Raw genomic sequence first — 22509 nt, forward strand, 5'->3', positions numbered from 1 at the left:
CGGATGATACATTTTTTATTAATGAGACCTGAGATGACATCAATCGAAGTTTGAATTTTGGAGAGATGCTTTAGAAACTAAAGGTGTTAAAATTAGTTGGAATAAAATAAAGTATATGGAATGCAAGTTTAGTAATAATAGAAGTAGAGATGAGGAATTAGTTAAGATTAAGGACTAGAAAATACCCAAAATACTACACTTTCCATATCTTGGGTTGATAATCCAGGAAAATGGAGATATTAAGCACTATGTCGCACATAGAATTAGAGCTAGATGAGCGAAGTGGAGATGTGTAACCGAAATTTTATATGATCGCCACATACCAATAAAGTTGAAGGGCAAGTTCTATAGGATAGTTGTGAGACCAACTTTGCTATATAAGATGGAATGTTGACAGCCAAAAAACAATATACTCATACAATGAGTGTAGCGGAGATGAGGATGTTGAGATGGTTGAATGACAAAACAAGAAAGGATATAATTTGAAATGAATACATTTGAAATAATTTTGTGTAGTACCAACGAGTGATAAGATACAAGAGAGTAGACTTAGGTGGGTCAGCCATGTGTGGTGCAAACCCAATAAAATACCTATTAGGAGTTAGTTTGAATAGAAAGCTAAAAAAAAGCAGGGGTAGGTCCAAAAAGACAAGATTGAAAACAGTGAGAAATTATGTGGGGACTTATGGCCTCACTAATGGTACGACATTTAACGGAATAGAATGGTAGCCCAAAATTCATGCAGTCGTTCCCAATTAGTTGAAAAAAGGCTTTGATGATGATGATGTCGTTGTGGATGTTTATAGGGAAATGGATTAGTAATAAAATAAAAGTTGAACTTGTAATATGGACCGCTAAAATATAAGGGAGGGGTCTAATGCCCTATTATTAAAAGAACTCGGGATGAAAGTTTACTAAATAGGGGATAAGACTCTTTTTTCCCTATTTTCAAAAAAGAAAAAAAATAAAAATACAAGGATTTTGACACTTGGATCTCTTCCTTCAACAATTGGATATCCTTGGTTCAATCTTGAGAGTTTAACATATAATTTTGGAATAAATAATTCTTTGGATTATCTCAAAAATCTATTTTCATATCTAATTATAAAATTTTAAACTCAAAAAATGGTTAAAATCTAGTAGATCTATAAACATATAAATTTTTTAAAAATGGACGGTCTAGATAATGTGTTCGAAGATGCACTATTTATGGGATACAAAATCTATTTTTTTCCATATTCATACATCTCATTGTCGAGATGATCAATTAGATGGTTTTTTAATATTAAAACAATATTTTCTGATAGATTTTTGAGGTGCATATGTAGTTATATATTTTAAAGTTGCAACCTTATATAAACTTTGCTTCCTCCCGGACATGGACATCAGAGGAGCTTCACAACCATATACCCGTGACGGCTCTCAATCTCTTCATGGACTTCTTTCCCTGCAAAAGTTACTTCTCCGTGATATTTTTAATGAAGAAAATCCAAACATAAATGATGTTGATAGATGTATTAATGTTATCCGGAATAGGATTCGGTCCAAGAGAGTTCTTATGATATTGGATGATGCTGATCATGAGAAACAACTCGAGAAATTGGTTGGTAAACGGGAATGGTACTGTCCTGGAAGTAGGATTGTCGTCACCACCAGAAATGAACATGTATTGAATGTGTATAAGATAGACAAGAAGAGCTTAAAGTATTGGATCACACTCAATCCCGTAAACTTTTCAGTAGGTATGCATTTGGGATGGATGAACCAGTAAGGAAATACATGGAGCCATCAGAGGATGTGATATCCAGTGCTGGTGGGTTGCCATATCAAATTTTAGAGCGAAAAACCATATCAAATTCTAGATAGAGAAACTATCTCAAAATTTTTATAAATACACTATCTCAAATTTTGAGTGTTAGACAGAGAAAGCATATAAAAATTTTAGAGGGAGAGAAATTGTATCAAGTTTTCTTACCAAACAATGGACATGGAAGTCATTACAAGGAATCCATGACAAAAATCCTTTATATTGAAAATCCATAGATTTTTTTAGGATTTCACTATCTAAGATTCTTAATTTCCTCCTATCCAAACCGGGCCTAAAGAAAAAAGTATATATAAGGTATTGATCTTATACTATACGGGTAAGGTATACCTAAGAAACCTACTAGTGAAGGTTGTTCCTATGTTGGAAGACCCTCAAATCGATCATCCTGACCTCGATGGATTTTCTAGTCTTAAAAATAGTTCATCTTTTAATACATTATTTGGACCGTCTATTTTCAAGATTTTCAAATATTTATAGATCTGCTTGATTGTCATCGTGTCTGGAGCTTTATAACTCAAAGGCAACGATAGATTTTCATATCTTTGCAATACAGCACCGAAACTGCATTTTTAATGCAGTTTTGAGGCTCACTTTACTTCAATAGTATAAGGTTGATACCTTGTACAAACCTCACCAAAAGAAAAAAACAAAAAGATCCAAACACCAAAAACTTTTGTGGCCACCGACATCATCCACCGCCTTTTTATAAAGGCAAAAATGGTGAATTGGGATGTGGAATTTGGGTCACTCTTCTTGTGGCAACTCTAAGTTGGGGTGAAAAATCACTATTTCCTCACTAATCTTAAAAGAAAAAGAAGCATAGTCATTTTCTAGTACCGGGAAGCACATGCAAGAGGGCCCTCTAGAAACTTCATTGTTTGTTTGTGCTCTTTTTGTTTTTAAAAGTTTTTCTCTTACTCTTTTCCGTTGTCCAATCGTTAAGATGCTGCCTTCAACGGTTCATCTCCCTAAAGAAGGATCATTAAATTACACAGAATAGTCTACATCGGATCCAGATCCGGATCCTAATAGTGGGCACATTTTGTAATTAACAAAAAAAAGCACAAAAATAAGGAAATGAAGGTGAAAAATCAAAAAGTCAACAACGAGAAGCTGCTTAGATGCTTCCTCTTAAAAATAGTAAATAATAATAAAGAATGCCTCCACCCACTGGTGCTTGACTTCACAAAAGTAGCGGTAGACTTCTTGAATTATTCCATTAATTAAATAGCATGACGAACGCTTAGATCAGTCCTGTCTCTTTCTTGCCAGAATTTTTATGTGCATTTAAAAAAGGGCAAACTTTATGTAGAGATTTGGTTCTAAACAATCCAATTAAAGACTACTTCAAAACTTTTTTTGATGTCCAAATATCTTCAGATTGATCATCTAGACATCAAATTGGTTGACATCAAAATGGATGGACATGAGAAAAAAAATGGATTTTAAGTTTTGAAAATAGTGCATCTTGTGACGTATTTTTCGACCGTCAATTTTCAAGATTTTCAAGTTTTCATGAATATGCTTGATTTACACTATTTTTTATGCTTTAAATATATAACTAAAGATGAAAATATAATTTGAGGCTATCACATGAATTTCCAATAATAAAACTATATTTTTTTAAACTATCTATAGGTGGGATCTAATTTGATTGTTTAGAGCCCTGGTTCTACGCAAACCGCAACCTTTAATAATAGATATAAGGGATATAAAAGCAAATGCATATCATGTCACATGATAGAAGTTAGGTTGGTACGGGTAAAGAATATTATCTCTCTTATGTAAGGTCATGAACATCTGCAGCCATTAAATGTGAAATGGGAGAATCCAATGTGCCGATGTACTCAAAGTTTAATAAATTTTTACTCAAACTTTGTGAGACATTCTAAATTACCCCATTATAAATTTTAGGGTTAGAGGAATTGTGAACTTCTTTATGGATATAATAGAAGTTTTCGTTATGGAAAACGCATAGCTAGAAGATATTTCTCTTAGGCGGTAATTATGCACATATTTAAAAATAAGATATAAATATTTTATAAAAAAAAAAAATTGATTTTGAATTCTTGAAAGCCTAGGTCCGCCAAATTAATAGCCTATGTTCAGAAAATAAAATTTTCCTCCATTAAGTTACCTCATCGCAGATATTATCACAGCAGGCTACCTCTCAAATCAGATATAAAATATTTTCCACGACATTTACTCAATACAGTAACTGATAACCTCTCAAACAACAGGTTTCCTTGTAGCTTGTCTTATTTTCAATCCCAATATATAGAGGTATATATATAAACATCTTTCACTAATTTTTTAAGTATTTAAATTACTCAATTTTCTCATAACGGGTATCCTCTCCCTACAAAGGCAGAGTTGGCCAACCAAGCACAGAGTGGTAGGGATCGCAATGGATCGGGACCTGGCTTTGGATCCGTCAGATATACTCGAATAAATCTAGGTATGGGTCCAACATTTGAACACAACAGGTCGGGTTCGGGTCTCAAATCTGGACCCAAACACTATTCGGGTCTAGGTCTTGGTTCGGTTGGAACCGACCCGTATCTTTAAATTCTTGGAGATAAAATACTTCAAGCTCTATTTGTTCTATAACAAGAATTTATAATCATCTTTAGCTATTGACCAACAAATAAGGCAACATGAAATCTAATAGAGGGTTGTGACCTTGATGCCAATAATTTGAATATATGAAGGTAAAGAAATGGCAAAAAAAGAAAAGAAAAAGGAAGCCAATAATGAGGGTGGCAATGAACCCGACCGACTCGAGACCCGATGGGTAGGGATATGCATCAAACTTTTGGATCCAACGGGTTGAGTCGAAATCCAAAACCTTAATCCGAATACATTCGAGTCTAGGTCTAGATCCAGCCGGACCCGACCCATACCCAACCTGATGCTACCCCTATAGAGAGGCACAAGGATCCTAGGCTTTACTCCTTGGTGGTGCTTTGTCATTTTAATTGAACTTGAGGGTAGTATAGTAATTAAGCCAAAAATAACGCAACTTGTTACGTACAAGCGTGATCATACATCCAAAAATATCAAAGTAAGGAAGGAGATATTATACCCTCTTCACAACTTCCAATCCACTGCTTACTTCCTTACATTTAGGAACCATCTTATCGCTTTGCTACATTTACAAATTTTCGAAGAATTCCTTTTTCTGTCAAACGCCTTTGTTTTACCAAAACCAGAAGGAAAATTTCAGTGGAATTCTTCGAAAGATTATAAGTTGAGGAAACTCTAGAACTATTAATGGAAGAAGAGATGAACCGACTTTTGCATTGTCGGTTTACCTTCTCTTACACACAATTTGGAGACAAAACCGGAAGAAATCTCAGGAGAATTCCTTATATATATATTGCAAAGTGAAGAAACTGTAGGGAACCTCTAATGGAACAAGAGATGCACACAGATGTTCACCATCATCCTGTGTATGGTTATCAATTCGATGTTTTCCTGAGCTTCAGGGGTGCGGACACTCGAATGAAGTTCACCGCCCATCTCCACAGAAGCCTGGTTAAGGAAGGTATCTGTGTTTTCTTGGATGATGAGAAGCTAGAGAAAGGAGAGAGAATTGGACCAAGCCTCGACAAGGCAATCGAGGGTTCGCAAATGTTCATTCCTGTGTTTTCTGCTGATTATGCGTCCTCTAGGTGGTGCCTGAGCGAACTAGTGCAAATTTTCCAAACAAAGCGCGTGATTCTGCCTGTGTTCTACGGAGTCCATCGCGAAGATGTTCGAGAGCAAAAGGGAACATTTGAGACGTCATTTTTGAAGCATGAGAAGCGATACAACAGAGATATTCCGGAGGCATGGAGGAAGGCACTGAGAGATGTTGGAGAGATGTCTGGTTGGGAGACTGAGAATATGGGAGATCTGTAAGTTGAAGCTCATCTCTCTCTCTGTTTTTTTTTTCTGTTCTTTTTGTTGTTTTTTTTTCTTTTTTTGACATAAACTGTTACAAACTTTATGAAATGGTAATCGATCAAGTATTCATAGTTTCAAAAATATCATCACCACCTACCTTATCAGCATCATGAACAACATAATTTGCATTCAGGAATTTACAACAATAACACGGTTTTTGTATTTCCATCTTATATTATTGAATTTGCAAGATGTATGCCTGTAGCAACGTTAATTTATTCTTGAATGTCAATTACCCTGGAAAATTCTTAAAAATTAAACAATTTTACGGATTGTTGGTCTGAATCTATTTGCAAGCTGAACCAAATGTAGACAAATAAGTTTTATTTTATTTGGATCAAAACTTAGACCAGGATATAAAAAAGCGCAAGAAGGAATTTTTGCATTCAAGTGACTTTCAAAACGTCATGAAATCGATAAGTGCATCTCAACTAACCAATGTTTCAAGACCCTTACTCGTGCAGTGGATCTTCCACTTTACGGGTCTGTATTGGATTGCCGGTATGGATGGGTACAAACTGGTAACCCAAAAAATATTTAAAATAATTAAAAATTAAAATAGGGGTTTGGGGGAGATCTAAAAAGACGTTAGAAAAACCTAAAAAAAAAAAAAAAAATTAAGAATGGTCTTGATTGAAATATTGTCAATCCAGATCTGCGAATCCAATCCCTGCTCCGATGTAATAATCAATCCATAAAAATTAAAACTTTGGAAAAAAAACAAAAAAGGGTAAAAAATAACAAATATAATGTGTAGCAACGGAGCATTCTAATCCGGATCAATTGGGAACTAGGCAAGTTTATTGGATCCCGCCCAATTCCCTGTTCAACAAGGCATGAGGTCGGCCTAGACCAATTCTTGATCCAGCCCAACTGATTTTAAAACATCTAATGCAATCGACACATTTTAAGTCTGGAAAAAATTATATAAGGTTACAACTTTAAAATGTAGAATCATATATGCACCTCAAAAATCTATCGGAAAGGTGGTTTAATTGTTGAAAAACTCTCTAATTGATCATCTCGATATCGAGATGTATGAATATAAAAAAAAAAAAAATTGAGTCCCAAAAATAGTGCATCTTGCAACTCATTATCTAGACCGTCAAGTTTTATGATTTTCATATGTTTATAGATCTACTTGATTTTAACCATTTTTGGAGATTAAAATTATCTAATTAGATATGAAAATAGGTTTTAAGATAATCCTAGAAATCTTTTAGAACAAAATTATATGTTATGACAAAATTGATAAAATTTAGAGGTGCGCCTGAATTGGATTGTTTAAAGGTGTAACCTTATAGAAACCGCACCCTTTTATGGATGCTCTTATTATACATAACCATTTTCCAAGTCCAACCAGCTTCCACGAAGGGACATGCACATATGTGAACATACCTACATACGCACAATATCCAACAAAGGAAAAATTGTCTAGAGCAAAGATCATTTACTCCGCTTGGGCTCGCGATTTGGGCCATACTGACCCGAGTGACTTGGGCGAGTCAAAGTTGACTCGCTAGTGTAGAGCATAAGCCCATATATAGGCTATAATTTCAAAACATTACAAGAAAATTGTTAAAATTATGAAATAAAGAGTAAGAAACAAATTGTGAATAAAATTAGAAGTCCAAATAAGATGAAAAATCTATTAAAAAAATAGATTAAAAAAAAAGGGATTTATATCTCGAAGCATTTCAAAAGAGTCTAAAAATAAACAAATAGAAATAGAGCATATGACAAGAAAACTTACAAATTGTCATCTAAAACAACAAAATTATATATGAATCATTTATACATTGATTTTATACAACATAAATTTTTATATGTTTTTCATAAATTTTTTATTTTACCCAAGTTTGTACTAAAAAACTTGGATCGATCAAGAACTCAAATCGACAACAGGCGAGTAACAGGCACTGAGCCCAAATCTAGGGAAAATAAGAGATGAGAAGTCATATGAATGTAGGTTTAACACAATGGGCTCGGTTCATATGTTAAGTTTGTTTTTTCTTCTATTTTCTTTTTGCCTTTTTTTTTTTTTTAATGTTAATTCATATGGGAGACATTAACATTATTGCTCTCTACTTCGTGGTTCGGGATGCTTATGTGTAAGCTGGTTAGAAAAGAGATAATGGGTTAAGAGCCTACAACATTTGTGATAAGATGTTTTATAAGTAAGATGGACTAATTCACAAATGCGAATATAGCTAATAGTAGGTATAGCTATTTCATAAATGTGAATAAGCATTTAAGTTTGGGTGCATGCGTGTCTAAAGGAGTCTAGTACCCCAACATAGGTAGCTAGTACAAGAAGGCATTTTCGTACAAGTAGTATTTTGAATAAATTTAAATGTATATATATATATATATATATATATATATATATATATATATATATTTATTATATGAAAAATTATTTCATACGAGTTGGACCGCATTTCTACATATACGGTCCAAAAAATGTAAAGCATCCATCTTAGAGATAGATGCAAGTAGGTGTTCTATCTAAAAATAATGGAAACTAACCGTCCAAATGTTTTCTTACTAGAATTATTATTTCTAGTTTTTAAAATTTGTTTATTTCTTCTTATTTGTGATCTCTATGTTAGAGATTACATGTCCTTAAAAATTAAGTCTTAAAATCCATCTCAAAATTAGATTTATTAAGAGGCCCGCATTTTTACATATGTGGGCTTGGCAGCAAACCGAGTCTATGTTATATTTATCTTGTTATTGCATCTGCCATATGCTAGTGGGCAATAGCTTTTGAAACCATTTCTTTTTTAATAGTCCAGCGGGGAAGAGCCCCTATTGTGATATGAATGAAACTCAAGATGTTATGCAATGTCAGTTAACATGCGATACAAAGACCATTGCGAATGCAAATTGTTATTGACAAGGTTTTTTCCACGGCTTCAACGATGAAAAATGAAAAAAAATGTGGTTTTCCCATCACGGTCCACTCCCCATGAGACATGACAATTTGAAAAAAATATCCACATAAGCTATAAAGAATGATGGCACCAACCTAGACTGGCCTCTTTGTTGTAAGAATAGTATTGAAAGACTTATTAACCCACTAAGTAGAGATTACGGTGGATTTCAAAAGAGAGTACTCCTAGAGATGTAATAGAGAGAGAGAATGTGTGTGTGGGGTTGTCAATGAGAGAGTTCGAAAGGGCATAGAAAAGAAGAAGTTACTCTGGCTTCATCCATTAAATTTAGTAGTTTACTAGAAGGAACAAGTTTATATAAGGTTGCAACCTTATACTATTAATGTAACGTGCACCTCAAAATTTCTTTAGAAGAAAGTGTTGTGTCATCGGAGAACTTTCTATTTGATCATCTAGACGATATCAAGGGGAACAAAAAAAAAACATCAAATCCTAAAAAAAGTGTATTTTTATAACAAGTTATTTGAACCGTCTTTTATAGATATGCATAATCTGTACTATTTTTTAAATTTTAAATCATATAACTTTGAATTAAAATAGATTTTAAAGCTACATCTTCAAACAAACGTTAGAGGTATGCCTTTACATCTAGGAGGTTGCCTTATAAAAATCTCACCCATACTTAAAAGACAGGCCCTTTTAAAAGATAGGCTTGGAAACATATGATATCTCCTACTCTCTTGAATCTGATGAAGCCCACAACCAACTGGTTGATGAGGTCCTTGGCCCCCATGGACACATTACACGGTCCACCGCTCATGTTGACAAGAACATGTGAAGATTGCTGCAAAAGTCTTCGAAAAACATAGATTTCTTTGAAAAATTTGACCGTTTTAGGTTAAGAGGTGTGGGAATATCTTGAATCCCAAAAAAGCATGTAGGGAGTGAATTGTAGGTTTGAGAAATATTATTGTTAGTGTGAAAATCTTAACCTTTAGGGAATCATTATTTTACACTATTTGACTTATTAAAAAGTAGGATGGTGATGGGTTGTATTTCTCTTTTAAGTAGGAAGATAGAGATGACTCCCACATGACTCTTTTTTTTAGTCCTTTTTCTTTTTCTTGCTAATGTGGAAAGAGAGAGAACGTTAAAAACGGTATAAAGAGACTTTGGGTGCAGAGACAAGCCAGTTAAGAAGTTGAACTTGTGTTATTTGGTTTTCTCGGGTAACAATTATCTTGTAATTTTTTTTTTATTGTATAATAAAAGGATTGTCGACTATTTTTACCCATAGATGTAGTCACAATTGTGACAAACTACATACAATCTTTGTTGTCTATCGTTTTTACTTGTTTTTTGTTTTTTTACTTGTGCTTGTTGTTTACTTATGACTATTTCATTTTTCTCGCTCTTTACCTACAAAAAATAAATTCATCGGGATTGAGAGCTTCCGCTCAAAACAAGTGCTATCAAAACAAAGTTTATTGTTGCCATCAAGGTTTCAAATATGAAGTTCGAGGTAGAGAAGTTTGATAGCAAAAACAACACTGAATTCTGATATGTCAATATTCAATACTTACAACGCAATAAGGCTCGCAAGAAGCATTGAAAGGAAAGTTAAAGAAACCAGAGTTCATATCAAATGAGAATTGAGAAGATTTAGGTTTGAGTATACAACATCTTCAATGAGGATTCGACAACAAACTTATTGATGCAAATCAAGAATGAGTCGATTAGAAATTTATTTTTATTTTTATTATTTCTATTTTTAGAAGTTATGGGTGTATTTTATTCTTATTTTGTTAGGGTCCAATTGTTAGTAATAGGTTAGTTTGATAAAGCTCTTTTTTTATGAGTCCGTTTGAAAATTTAAATACGGTGACTTTGTTTTGGAAGGATAAATGATTTCTTTTTTTTATAAGGCCACCTTCTTTCTGCAAGAGTGAGCCTTACCATCAAAGGGAGGTTACCAATTTTTTTGTCATTCTTGTAGGGACTTATCTTATGAACGGTATGTGGCTAGGATTTATTGAAAGGTTGAGATAGGAAAGGTTTAGAAAGGGAGTAAAAGAGGACCTATAATGGTGAAGCTTGACGTGAATAAAAAAAATTGGTCTTTCGAAAATCGTAGAGAGAGAGAGGTCCTTGTGGCTATTTTGTTTTTTATTTCTTGCGCTTGTGGACGCGTAACGAGGGATTCGGATCCATATGTTTTGTTATCAATTTTTTCCCTTATTTTTATTTTTATTTTTCTCTCTAAAATGCAGTTGTGTTTGTCGGGTATTGATTGCTTTTAATTTCCAGCTACGTCAGGTGGTATCAAAACGTTAATCGATTCTTGTGGATCGTAATGTTCATCGATAAGCATTATGGCTTGTGGACATGGTCTATAGTCGAGTATCGGGAATGAGCCCATATAACAAAAACAAGACCTCCTCGAAATTGAAGTAGAATATTTGAGAAGGTAAGTAGAGGAATTAACCCAGCGCTTGTGCAACATCCAACTCTGACATACAATGATGGCGGCAGTGAGTTGGACGATGTTTTCAAGAACCGTTCCAGACGCACGTTTGCATCGGGAGCCTCATAGTCGAGAGATTGATCTAGTTAAGTTTGAAGAAGAGCCAATAGGTTTGAATCTTCAATTGGAATTATCTTTCTAAAGTGATATCTTCTTTGATGGTCTCATTTTTTATGAAGAACAAGATGAAAGGAGAGATATTGGCCTTGAAGCTGCAAAGATAACTAACTTTCTTAGCAATAGATAGATGTCTGAGCAAGATATCGACCCAAACCCAGAGGAGACCAAGCTGCGTCAGGTGGTATCAAAACGTTAGTCGATTCTTGTGGATCGTAATGTTCATCGATAAGCATTATGGCTCGTGGACATGGTCTATAGCCGGGTATCGGGAATGAGCCCATATAACAAAAACAGGACCTCCTCGAAATTGAAATAGAATATTTGAGAAGGTAAGTAGAGGAATTAACCCAGCGCTTGTGCAACATCCAACTCTGACATACAATGATGGCGGCAGTGAGTTGGACGATGTTTTCAAGAACCGTTCCAGGCGCATGTTTGCATCGGGAGCCTCATAGTCAAGAGATTGATCTAGTTAAGTTTGAAGAATAGCCAATAGGTTTGGATCTTCAATTGGATTTATCATTCTAAAGTGATATCTTCTTTTATGAAGGTCTCATTTTTTATGAAGAACAAGATGAAAGGAAAGAAATTGGCCTTGAAGCAGCAAAGATAACTAACTTTCTCAGCAATAGATAGATGTATGAGCAAGATATCGACTCAAACCCAGAGGAGACCAAGCTTATGAAATATTTGACGAGGAAAAGATGGGCTCAAAGGAGAAGTAATAAGTGAAATTGGTTCGACTATTGAATCTGGTGCTCATCTCAAACATACATACGCGGTTTGCCCTATGGTTAAGTTTGAGCAATTTCAGCAAGTTGATGTTTCTGAACAAACTCTATCGACATATAACAACCTTTTTCTCGAGAACTTCTAATTTTCAATGCACAATCGTTGTGTTTTGATTAGTGCATTGATTAGTGGGGTAACACACATGTGTCAGGATTGTATTTATAATGTTCGGGTTGAAGAAGGTTGCGAGACTAATACAAATTTCATCTTAGTGCATTTTAAAATTCACGGACGAGTTTTCTCCAACCAAGGGAGAATGATGCAGATCAAGAATGGGTCAATTAAAATTTTGTTTTATTTTTTATTATTTTTATTTTTAAAAGTTATGGGTGCATTTTATTTTTATTTTTTTGGGGTCCAATTGTTAAAAATATCTTTCTAGGTTAGTTTGATAAAATCATTTTTTTTATCAGTCTGCTTGAAAAATTTTAACATCTTGTGTTTGTTTTAGAATGATTAATCGTTTCCTTATGATAAGGCTACCATCTCCTTTTTGTAAGAGTGAGCTCATCTTTAGGAAGACTCACCATCAAAGGGAGGTTACCAATTTTTTTATCATCCTGTAGGGACTTTTCTTTAGATGGGTACATGGCCTGGATTTATCTTGGAGAGGCTGAGTTGGGAAATGTTTAGAGAGTAAATAAAAGAGAACATAAATGTAATGGTTCTTGGTGATGCCTGACATGAATAAAAAAAAAAAAGTGATCTTCTGCTGATCGTGTAGAGAGAGAGACAGTGGCCCTTCCTAGAAATTTTTTATTCCCTCTTGTGCCCATGGGTGTGTAGCGGAAGACATGGATCCACATGTTTTGTTATTTCTTGCTGATTTATTCTCTTATTTTTAATTCTATCTAAGACGCAGTTGTGTTTGCTGGGTGTTGGTCGCCGGTGGTTTGTAACTGCATACGTATAGTCAAAGCTTGAGAGCCTATATATGATGAAGTCCCTCACGAATCAAATGTATTTGAAGCTATAGTTATAAACTCTTTGTATGATTGAAGGTATTGATACCTTAAGGCCTCTAAATCAATTTAATACAATTATTTGTCAATTATTGAGTATTGATGTTTAGATGGAAGACAAGGATAAGGCCATTGTCATGCTTTCTTTTCTCTTTTATTCGTATGAACAACTTGGTGTTGCATTATGGAAAAGATGTCATAAAGATGGAAGATGTGACCAAAACCCTTCTCTCGAACGATTTTAAGGAGGGACTTATACTGCTCAACTGCGTATGGAAGTTTTAGTGGCTAGAGGAAGGTTGGTAAAGAGAAAATAAAGAAAAAAGGATAAACCAAATCCCAATCGAAATATAGATCAAATAAGAATCATGTTTGATGCTATTAATGTAGGAAAAATTAGCATTAAAGAACGATTGTCAAAAGCTCAAAAAGAAGGAAAGTAGAGCATTTGATGTGACCAATATTGTTGATGGAAGCTTGAAAAGTAGAACATGTAATGTATTATCATTCTTGACTCATTTTAATTACTCCAAAGACTCATGGAGTCATGGGTTCTTGATTTGGGTGTTTCATATGTGCCCTCATGGGTATCAGTTTATCACATATGTGGCCCAGTTTTAATGGGGATTGGCATGACTTGTAATACGATTAATATATAAGCAGTTAATGTCAAGACTTATGATAGACTTGTGAGTACTTGACTAATATGAGACAAATTTCAGACTTGAAAAGTAATCTTATCCATAGTTACTGGAATCTCTCCTTGGACCCCGCAATTCCGATTCCAAAACCCGTTTCCACGTTTCCGTTAAGGAAACTCCATGGAAACCGTTTTTTTGAACCGACGAAACTTGATTCCTATATTTCGGAATCTCGATTCCATATTTAGGTGGAAACCTTTTTTTTGCAACATAAGAAACTCGATTCCTTAATTTCGGAATCTCGATTCTTTACATATGTGGAAACCTATTTTCGGAACCAAGAAAACTCGAGTCTTTAATTTCATAATCTCTATTTAACACTTATTTTAAAAATATTTTTCGGAACTAAGGAAATTCGATTCCTTAGTTTTGGAATCGCAATTCTTTAATTTCAGAATCTCGATCCAACAGATTTAGAGAAACTTGGACCCCCTAATTGTGGGTAGACGCCCCAAATAGATTGAATATGGCTTCTAGCGAGGTTTAAATCTTGATTCTATATTAAATGATACACGATTCTACAAGTAGTGGAACTCATTTCGTCAAGGTTTTGAATCATCTACACCGTATAAAATATTAGTTTCTTGTAAATAATAACCACAAAAGTAATGTTTTATTTTTTGGTGGATATCATGCTTTAAGGTCCCAAACAATAGCATTAGGCAACATGTGTACTCGAAAGGGGTATTATTATTTATAAAACATGTATTTTAAAATGAATTTAATGAGATTGTGTTGCTTTTTTAGTTATATTTATTATGTTTATTATATTTGCGTTAATGTAAACTGCTATAGTTTCTTTACCTTGCTCATAGTGAACTGAATTGTTTAAGTGAACTTGCATGACGTCTCGCCTTGCAGCATTGCTTAGTATTGTGCTACTGATTGCAAAATTGTTATTAGTAATGTTATTTTTTTCCTGATTTAAATGCCTATAGAATAATGTTCTTTCTATTTCGATGATGTAAACTGCCTTGGTTTTTTATGTGAAATTATTTAAATGCCAATAGAATAATGTTTCTTATATTTGCGGTGATGTAAACTGCCTTGGTTTCTTAATTTTGCTCATATGTTATTTGAAAAGACTGCTTAAGTGATCTTATACCATGTGTAGCCTCACAACATTGCTTAGTATTGAAATACTGAATGTGAAGTGGTTATTAATAATGCTAATTTTATTTATTCACCTCTAATTTAAATGCCTATAAAATATTGAAATCATGTAATAACATATAAAAGCAACACACACGGACGATTCTACACAACAACATATCTATGTACCACATATGTTAGAAACTCGAATCAAGTGATGTCAGAAACTTGATTCTGCTATTGTAATTCTCGATCTCAAACCAGCATGGATCTCTGATCCATATACTTCAGAAACTTGATTCCAAATATGTGAGAAACACGATTCCATAGATGATGGAAACTCGATTCCAAATATGTTAGAATCACGATTCCATAAATAATGGAAACTCAATTCCGCATATGTCAGAAACTCGATTCCATAGATGACAGAAACTCGATTCTGCATATTCATAAAACTTGACACTAGGAGTGTCGAACCCAGGGGGATGAGAATCTCCATTCCAAGGAGGCCAGAATCTCGATTACATATGTGGATGAAACTTGGACCTATTTCGATTAATACTCAATTCCTGAAAATTAGGAATCTTGTTCCCAACGATTTCTATTGTACGAATAACGATTCCTACAATGGGAAACTTCTGGCCAAGCGCAATTCCAAGATTTCGGTTCTTGAAACGATTCGGGTTCCTAGGCGTTTCCAACAACTATGATCTTATCTCTTGGAATGCCTGAGGCTCCAATGATTACAAATTTGTTAGAGAAGTTAGAGCCCTGAAAGTTCTAAAGGTTACCCTAGTTTTGACAAAAGGCAAGAAGATTGAATCCAATTGGCGAGTGCTACTTGGGAGTATTGTCACGAACAAGAGAGATTTGATAGAATTGACCAAATACCTGCGGATCAATGGCATGAAGAAGTGCAAGTTAGACATTTGTGAGCACTGTATCTATGTGAAGCAGTGTAGTGTGCAATTTCATATGTCTGTGCATACTATGAGGACATTTTTTAGTATGTTTTAAATGTATGAGGCCATCAGTTATCTCAAAAAGAAGGATCTCTTTGGCTCATTTTCTTTATAAATGATTTCTCAAAGAAGGTGTGGATGTACACTTTAAACAAGAATCAGGCATATTTAATACATTCAAAGCATTACAAAGCCAAAGCGAAAATAGATTGGGAAGAAGATCAAATACTTGAGGATTAATAATGGTGGGGAGTACATTTTGGCAGGGTTTGTAAATTCTTACAGGAATGAAATAATTATTCATCACTACACTATAAAAATGTTGTAACATAATGGAGCATGCATGAACATGATAGTTGTAGAGAAGGCCTGTATGAATGCCCATAGCATGTTGAGTAACATCAATTTGTAAAATGACTTATGGGCAAAGTCAATTAGCACATGTCATATCATCAACAAGTCACTATATACAACAACAGATTATAAAATAGCACACGATGTACGGGATTGTGTAGACTCTCCCACCTAAGGGAATTCCTAGATAACCAGACCCCTAAACCATAAGGCTTGGACCCAGTCCCCTTCTAGACCTGGTCGGGACCACACTAGGCTATTTATCCATAGTACTCCCCAAAGCATCATAGAGCCCCATCTTTAGCCAGACATTCAATTCACCTAACCTGCCTAATTAAGTCAAATAATGCCTAATTAGTTTAAACCCACATAATTAACTTAAATGTACCTAGAAACCTTCCTAAACTACTTAAACCTAGATTATGATATTCATAGCCCTAGATGAACTTAATTAGCCCCTAATCACCCTATTTACCCAAATTTAGGAATAAAGGGCATAAATAGAATGTTTTTAAACTCAAAAGAAGGACACATAAAAATTGACCACCCAAAATCAACCATAACAGTCAAAATCTGACAACAAATGAACATGCAAGAAGGTGGTAGAACAACCTGCACAATCGGAAGCCAAATCAACACAGCGACGCAAATAGCATCATTGGAGGTGCGAATCACATTGTTAGGTCGCCAGTGAGTCATAAAATGATAAGGATTGAGTAATGTTATCCCAATTATGGTTATAAATGATTTTTTCTATAAATTCTCTGATTCTTAGCTGATTTTGTGGTTAAAATCTTAGGTATTGAAGTCTTTGAAGCCATGTTGCGCTTTTCACTATTTTACTCCTAAAACTAAGAAATTCTTAGCCCTAGTTCCTTGTAGCTTAATGAACGCTAGAGGCCTCTAAAACTTTAGATGATCATGACCCAGGCCTTTTAAGCGTTAAGTCAATGTAAAACCCAAAGAATCTCACATGTATGTCTTAGGATGAACCCTAGACTGTACTAGCGCTCTTCACATATTCCTATTCAAGTTCATAATAACTTTGATTGAAAGTAAATTGTACTCAAGTAATTTCAAAAGACCAAGGAGGAGGTCAATAGGCATCTTCTATGCCTGATCTAGGCCCCAACATCAAGTGTTAGGCCTAAGTGTCCACCTTAATCAAGTTATCTCTTTTCCATGCTTTTCATTTTTGCTACCCATAGTTCTTTTCTATTTCAAAGGATTTTCAAACTTTATTTGATTTCTAAAACCCCTTATATGCGTTCCTTTGGTTTTTCAAAGAATATATAGTCGAGGCTGCCGGCAGAGTACGAAAACGATGTTATGGGGCCAACTTGATGTTGACTATGTTTTGATAGAACCCAACTTCTTTACTAATTTTTCGAATTTAATTGATTTTCATGTAAATCAAGGCAGACACTTTGAGCCATCTCCCCCTAAACTTTTACATATAAACAAGTAAACCTGCTGATTTTTATCATTTAAGAATATTTTGTTGTCTTATGTATGTTAATGTGAATGTTGATAATTTGAGTCCAAGATTGAGTAAGTATATTTTTCTTGGTTATGTAGATGGGGCTAAAGGTTATAAGTTATGGTACCCATACATCATGTTTTGTCATGTTAAGTTTGATGAATCTACCATGTTCAAGCACAATCATAAGGGTGCAAAACAAAACAATTACAGCAGGGGTGATGCCTTCTATGTGGAATTTAAAGCTCCAACAAATTCTTTAAAAATGTGCTATAAAATCCTTATTAAATATTGGAGGAGAATATTGACCCTGACGATATCATAGAACCTACTCCATAAGAGGAAGAGCCTCTAATTAGAAAGGGAAAGAGATCCAATATGAGAGTAGGTGTGGTACAGTTTTGATGACTCGATAGCTTATACATTAATTATTATAAACCAAGAGCCATCCACTTTTGAAGAAGGTACATAAAAAGTTAACAGTATCAGGTGGTCATGATGTCGTAAATGAAGAGCTGAAGTCTCTACAGAACAATCATACTTGGGATTTTATGAAGTTGCCCAAAAGTAAAAGAGTCATTGGATGTAAATGAGTTTATACAAAGAAATAAGACTCAATTGTGTTCGGTGGTGATTAGTTCAAGGCACAATTTGTTGCAAAAGGCTATGAGCAAAGGGAAGGTATTAGCCACAATAGGATCTTCTCTCTAGTTGTGAAGTAAAAGTCTATTGGGTATTATTAGTCATGGTAGCATTGTTTGATTTGGAGGTGGACCAACTTGATGTTAAGACTGTGTTCTTGCATGGAGAATTCGAAGAAAAAATTTATATGACACACCTTGAAGAGTTTGTACTCAAAAGGAAAAGATAGGACAATATATGTAAAATGAAAAAGTCATTGTATAGCCTAAACAGTCTCTTAAGCAATGGTACAAACATTTTGATACTTTCATGATTAGACGCCAGTATGTCAGAAGTAAGTATGGTCATTATCATTAACAAAGCCGTTTACCAACTGATTGGGGATGGCTACATCAATCTTGGCCCGCTAATCTGCTATATTAAGAGTCATATCCTCCTTGAGGCCATAAGTCCCCGTATCTTTTCTCACTATTTTCAACCATGTCCTTTTGGGCCTACCCCTTACCTTTTCTGAGCTTTCTAGAACTAACTCGTACCTCCTAACAAGTACACTAGGTTTATGCCACACACGGCCAACCTACATAAGTTTATTTTCTCTCATCTTATTGCTTATTAGAGCCACATCTAAATTCTTCTGAATATATTCATTTTGAATTCTATCCTTTCTTATCTCGTTGTGTATCCGTCTCAACATCTTCATCTCAACTATACTCATTATATAGGCATGTTGTTTTTTCCCCGCCCAACGTTCTATCCCATAAAGAAAAGCTAGACCCACAATTGTCCTATAGACTTTTCCCTTCAGCTTCATTGGAATTACATAAAACTCTGGTTGTACATTTTAAAAATCCGTATGATAATTATGTCTATTTTAAGAGATTTTATTGATTGTTCATTTATCTATTTGTTGCTTTATATGGATAATATGTTTATTGCCGCAAAGGATTCTTCAAAATTTTACGGGATGACTCGGATTGGTAGAGAATTTGAGATAAAAGATTTGGGTTTGATCAAGAAAATTTTTGCCCTAGGAACTATGTAGAGAAGAATATTTGGCAAATTGTGACTATATCAGAAGAATTATATTGAGAAAGTCCTCACTAGATTTAGGATGGAAAATTCAATATTTATAAGCTATCTTATTAAACATGTCACATTATTAGCAGCATTATCTCCGTGTATATACACCAAAGAGGACTGTGTGTTTGTGTTCCCTAAGCAAGTGCAATTAGAAGCCTCATGTATACGATATACTTTACACTAGTGCAGATATTTTATATGTCATCAGTGTTATTAGTAAGTATATGACTAAACCCGTAAAAGGAGCATTGGCATATGGTGAAATGGATATTGCATTTATCTTAGATGTGGATCTGGTGTTTTAGTAGTAGCAACAAGTTCGGCGACAAGGTTTTTAGCTACTGATGTTGATTTTGTTGGTAATTTGGATTGTAGATTATCTACTACATGTTATGTATTTACACGTATAAGAACGTTGATCAGTTGGAGGTCAATGCTACATGCCATAGTTGCCTGGTTTATAATAGAAGTAGAATACGTAGTATTACAAAAGTACTTAAGTCATTTGGCTTAAAGGGCATGCAAGTAATCTAGGCTACAGCAAGATGGAACTATCGTCTAATGTGATAATTAGAGGGCATGGACGAAGAACATGATCTATCATACAAAAACGAAATTTATTGATGTCAGGTATCATTTTAGTGTGAGAATAGCTTATGGTGATGCTTTGTTACTGAAGACTAACACCAAGAAGAATGTAGTAGAAGTTCAAGTTGTACCTTAGATTTGTTTAATGTGTTTGTCAAGGTGGGAGCTTTTGTGCAAAAGACGATTGATAGGGATCTCTTTTGGAATTCAAGCCACGCTAAATACTTGTTGGAATGTCTTGTATCCTAATAAAGCATCCTGCATTAGGATGTTTTTGGTTCCTATTTCTTGGGGTTGATTTAGGTCTTCAATTTAGGCAGAGAGTGAATCCTAAGATTTATGGAACCACTTCCCAATTCTGTGGAATTTGAATCTAAACTTTTAGATAATCAATATCTTCCATATTTGACTAATTAAGAATTTGAATCTAAACTTTTAGATAATCAATATCTTCCATATTTGACTAATTAAAAAGTTGGATGGTGATAGATGCATTTATATTTTAGATAGGAAAATATAGAAGACCCCCACGTGAGTCTGAATCCTAGGTTTAATGAAACAATTTACCAATTTTGTGGAATTGGAATCTTAACTTTTAAGTAAGCGATATCTTACCATATTTAACTTATTAAAAAGTAGGATGGTGATAGAGGCATTTATATTTTACATAGAAAAACAGAGATGACCCCTACGTGAATCTCTTTTTAGGATCTTTTCTCTCTCTATAAATAGGTACTATTGTAGAGAAAAAGGGTTAAATAAGGTGTAGAGAGACAAAAGGTGTAGAGAGAATAAATGCAAAGAGAGGCTAATTAAGAGATTGAGCTTGTGGTATCTAGTTCCCTGTAAGAGTTATATTGCATTTTTTTTTTCATGCATAATAAAAAGATTGTCAACTATCTTTGTGCATATATGTACTCACATCTATGAAGAAATAAGTAAAAAAATTTATATTCTTTTTTTCTTGGTTTGCGATTTTTCATTGTGCTTGTTATTTGCTTTCTTATGTCCATCTTTTTTCTTGCTCTTTACTTTACCAAAAATCAACCAATCAAGGTTTGGAGTTTTTGCATATATTAAGAGGCTTCCTAAAGCTTTACTAAGGAAATTAAGTAAGAAATTGACATAGATTAAAGAGAAAAATGATTTAGGGGATTAAGAAGAATTTGATGCTATTGATGAGGGACTAGAGGGGTTTCATTCTGGATAATAAGGACTTGGGAAAAAATTTATCCAATCAATAGTTCCGAAATGTATTGAACATCAATCAAGATAATTGTTGCCGACTCCTTGATGGTAGTGGTGAAGGGGAGGGAGACAGGGTACGAATTGCAGAGAGAATTCGGCTTCTTGCATTCTAGTTGAAGAGAGAAGGCAGAGGTGGTGAGGTAAAGAAATTCGACCCTTTTGGTTAAAGAGAGAAGTGGGGCTTGAGAAGACCTTCTTAGTGCGGGTAATGGATCTGTTGGCCTGGCCTGGCCCAGTTGACCGAACCCAGCAGACCCTACACGACAAAATGTTGCCAGAGGACTTGGTCACCATGGCTAGAGGCCTGGTGACCCTATACATGGTGCGTCCCAGCACTTTTTTCCCCCTTATTTGTCTTTTATTTTCATTATACTTGACCTGAAAAAGGCCATGACTAAGCTTGGGCCAGGGACCTTTGGCCCAGTCTGAGCCCGAGCTTGCCCCATAAAGACCTAGGCCAGGCTAGTTACTTTTGTTCCTTCTTTCACAAATGACAACTTAGTGAATAAATTACATCAAATCGAATTGTTGGCAATTTTGTGCCAATATTTTTCTCGAAATCCAATATTGGGTGACAACCTTGTAAAAGACAACCATTCTTAGTCATCTCCAAGCCTAGGATAAAGACTATTTATCCCTAGTTTATTCTTTTTCTCGAATAGGAACATAATTCTTTACATTGAGTTTGTAAAAAACACACCAAAATAAATAAATAAAAAAACACAAGAGAAAACGCGAAAATATATACACAGCAGTTTGAGGTGTATCTTATATAAATGCCAACCACGGAAGGGTACACCTCCTCCAAGTGGTGGCTTAGTTTGGCCTTATACTACAGTTCTTTAGATATATTATAAATTTCATTACTCCATAAAAGTCAATTTTATTGCTCTAAATGCTTTATTTGCTTAAAATGTTGCATTTCCTTAATGTCCCATTATTATCTTCTAGTCGATGGTTTGCATTTCTTAGATGGAAGCAACAAAGAATAACTAAAACAGAGGTTGAAAGCGCAATTATGGCCTCAAAATCTAAATACAAAGCCAAAGGAATAGTTTTGAGCTAGAATTGTTTTGCCTGCTATTAATACTTTAGCCTCGGCACATAACTCTGAGATATAGCCTGATATTTTGTTATGGTTGCAGCATGCTATTATGGTTGTTAAAAATTGCTTTGTACTTGTTACAATATGTGTTATTTGGAAAAATTACATAAATATTTAATTTAATTTTTGTTATTATCAAAATATCAAATACTTATCGTTATTAGTCATATGTCTGTTTTTTGGATT

The 22509-nt window shown here is 34.4% G+C and overlaps 2 protein-coding genes across 2 annotated transcripts in view; both read left to right on the plus strand.

Moving 5' to 3' along the window:
* Positions 1 to 1378: 1378 nt before the first annotated feature.
* Positions 1379 to 1771, plus strand: LOC105420379 (disease resistance protein RUN1-like). Its single transcript, XM_011623804.1, has one exon. The coding sequence runs from the start codon at positions 1379 to 1381 to the stop codon at positions 1769 to 1771; it is 393 nt and encodes a 130-aa protein (XP_011622106.1).
* A 3456-nt stretch (positions 1772 to 5227) lies between these two features.
* The window catches only part of LOC18430829 (disease resistance protein RPP2A), a 35568-nt gene continuing 18286 nt past the window's right edge, over positions 5228 to 22509 (plus strand). Inside the window, exon 1 of the mRNA XM_020665183.2 lies at positions 5228 to 5727. Coding sequence (XP_020520842.2) covers positions 5240 to 5727 — 488 coding nt within the window. The 5' untranslated portion in view covers positions 5228 to 5239. The remainder of the gene's footprint in view (positions 5728 to 22509) is intronic.

This window comes from Amborella trichopoda, chromosome 3 (assembly GCF_054954075.1).
Source record: "Amborella trichopoda isolate Santa Cruz 75 chromosome 3, AtrichopodaSantaCruz75HAP2 v2.0, whole genome shotgun sequence".
In the NCBI taxonomy this organism is placed as follows: domain Eukaryota; kingdom Viridiplantae; phylum Streptophyta; class Magnoliopsida; order Amborellales; family Amborellaceae; genus Amborella; species Amborella trichopoda.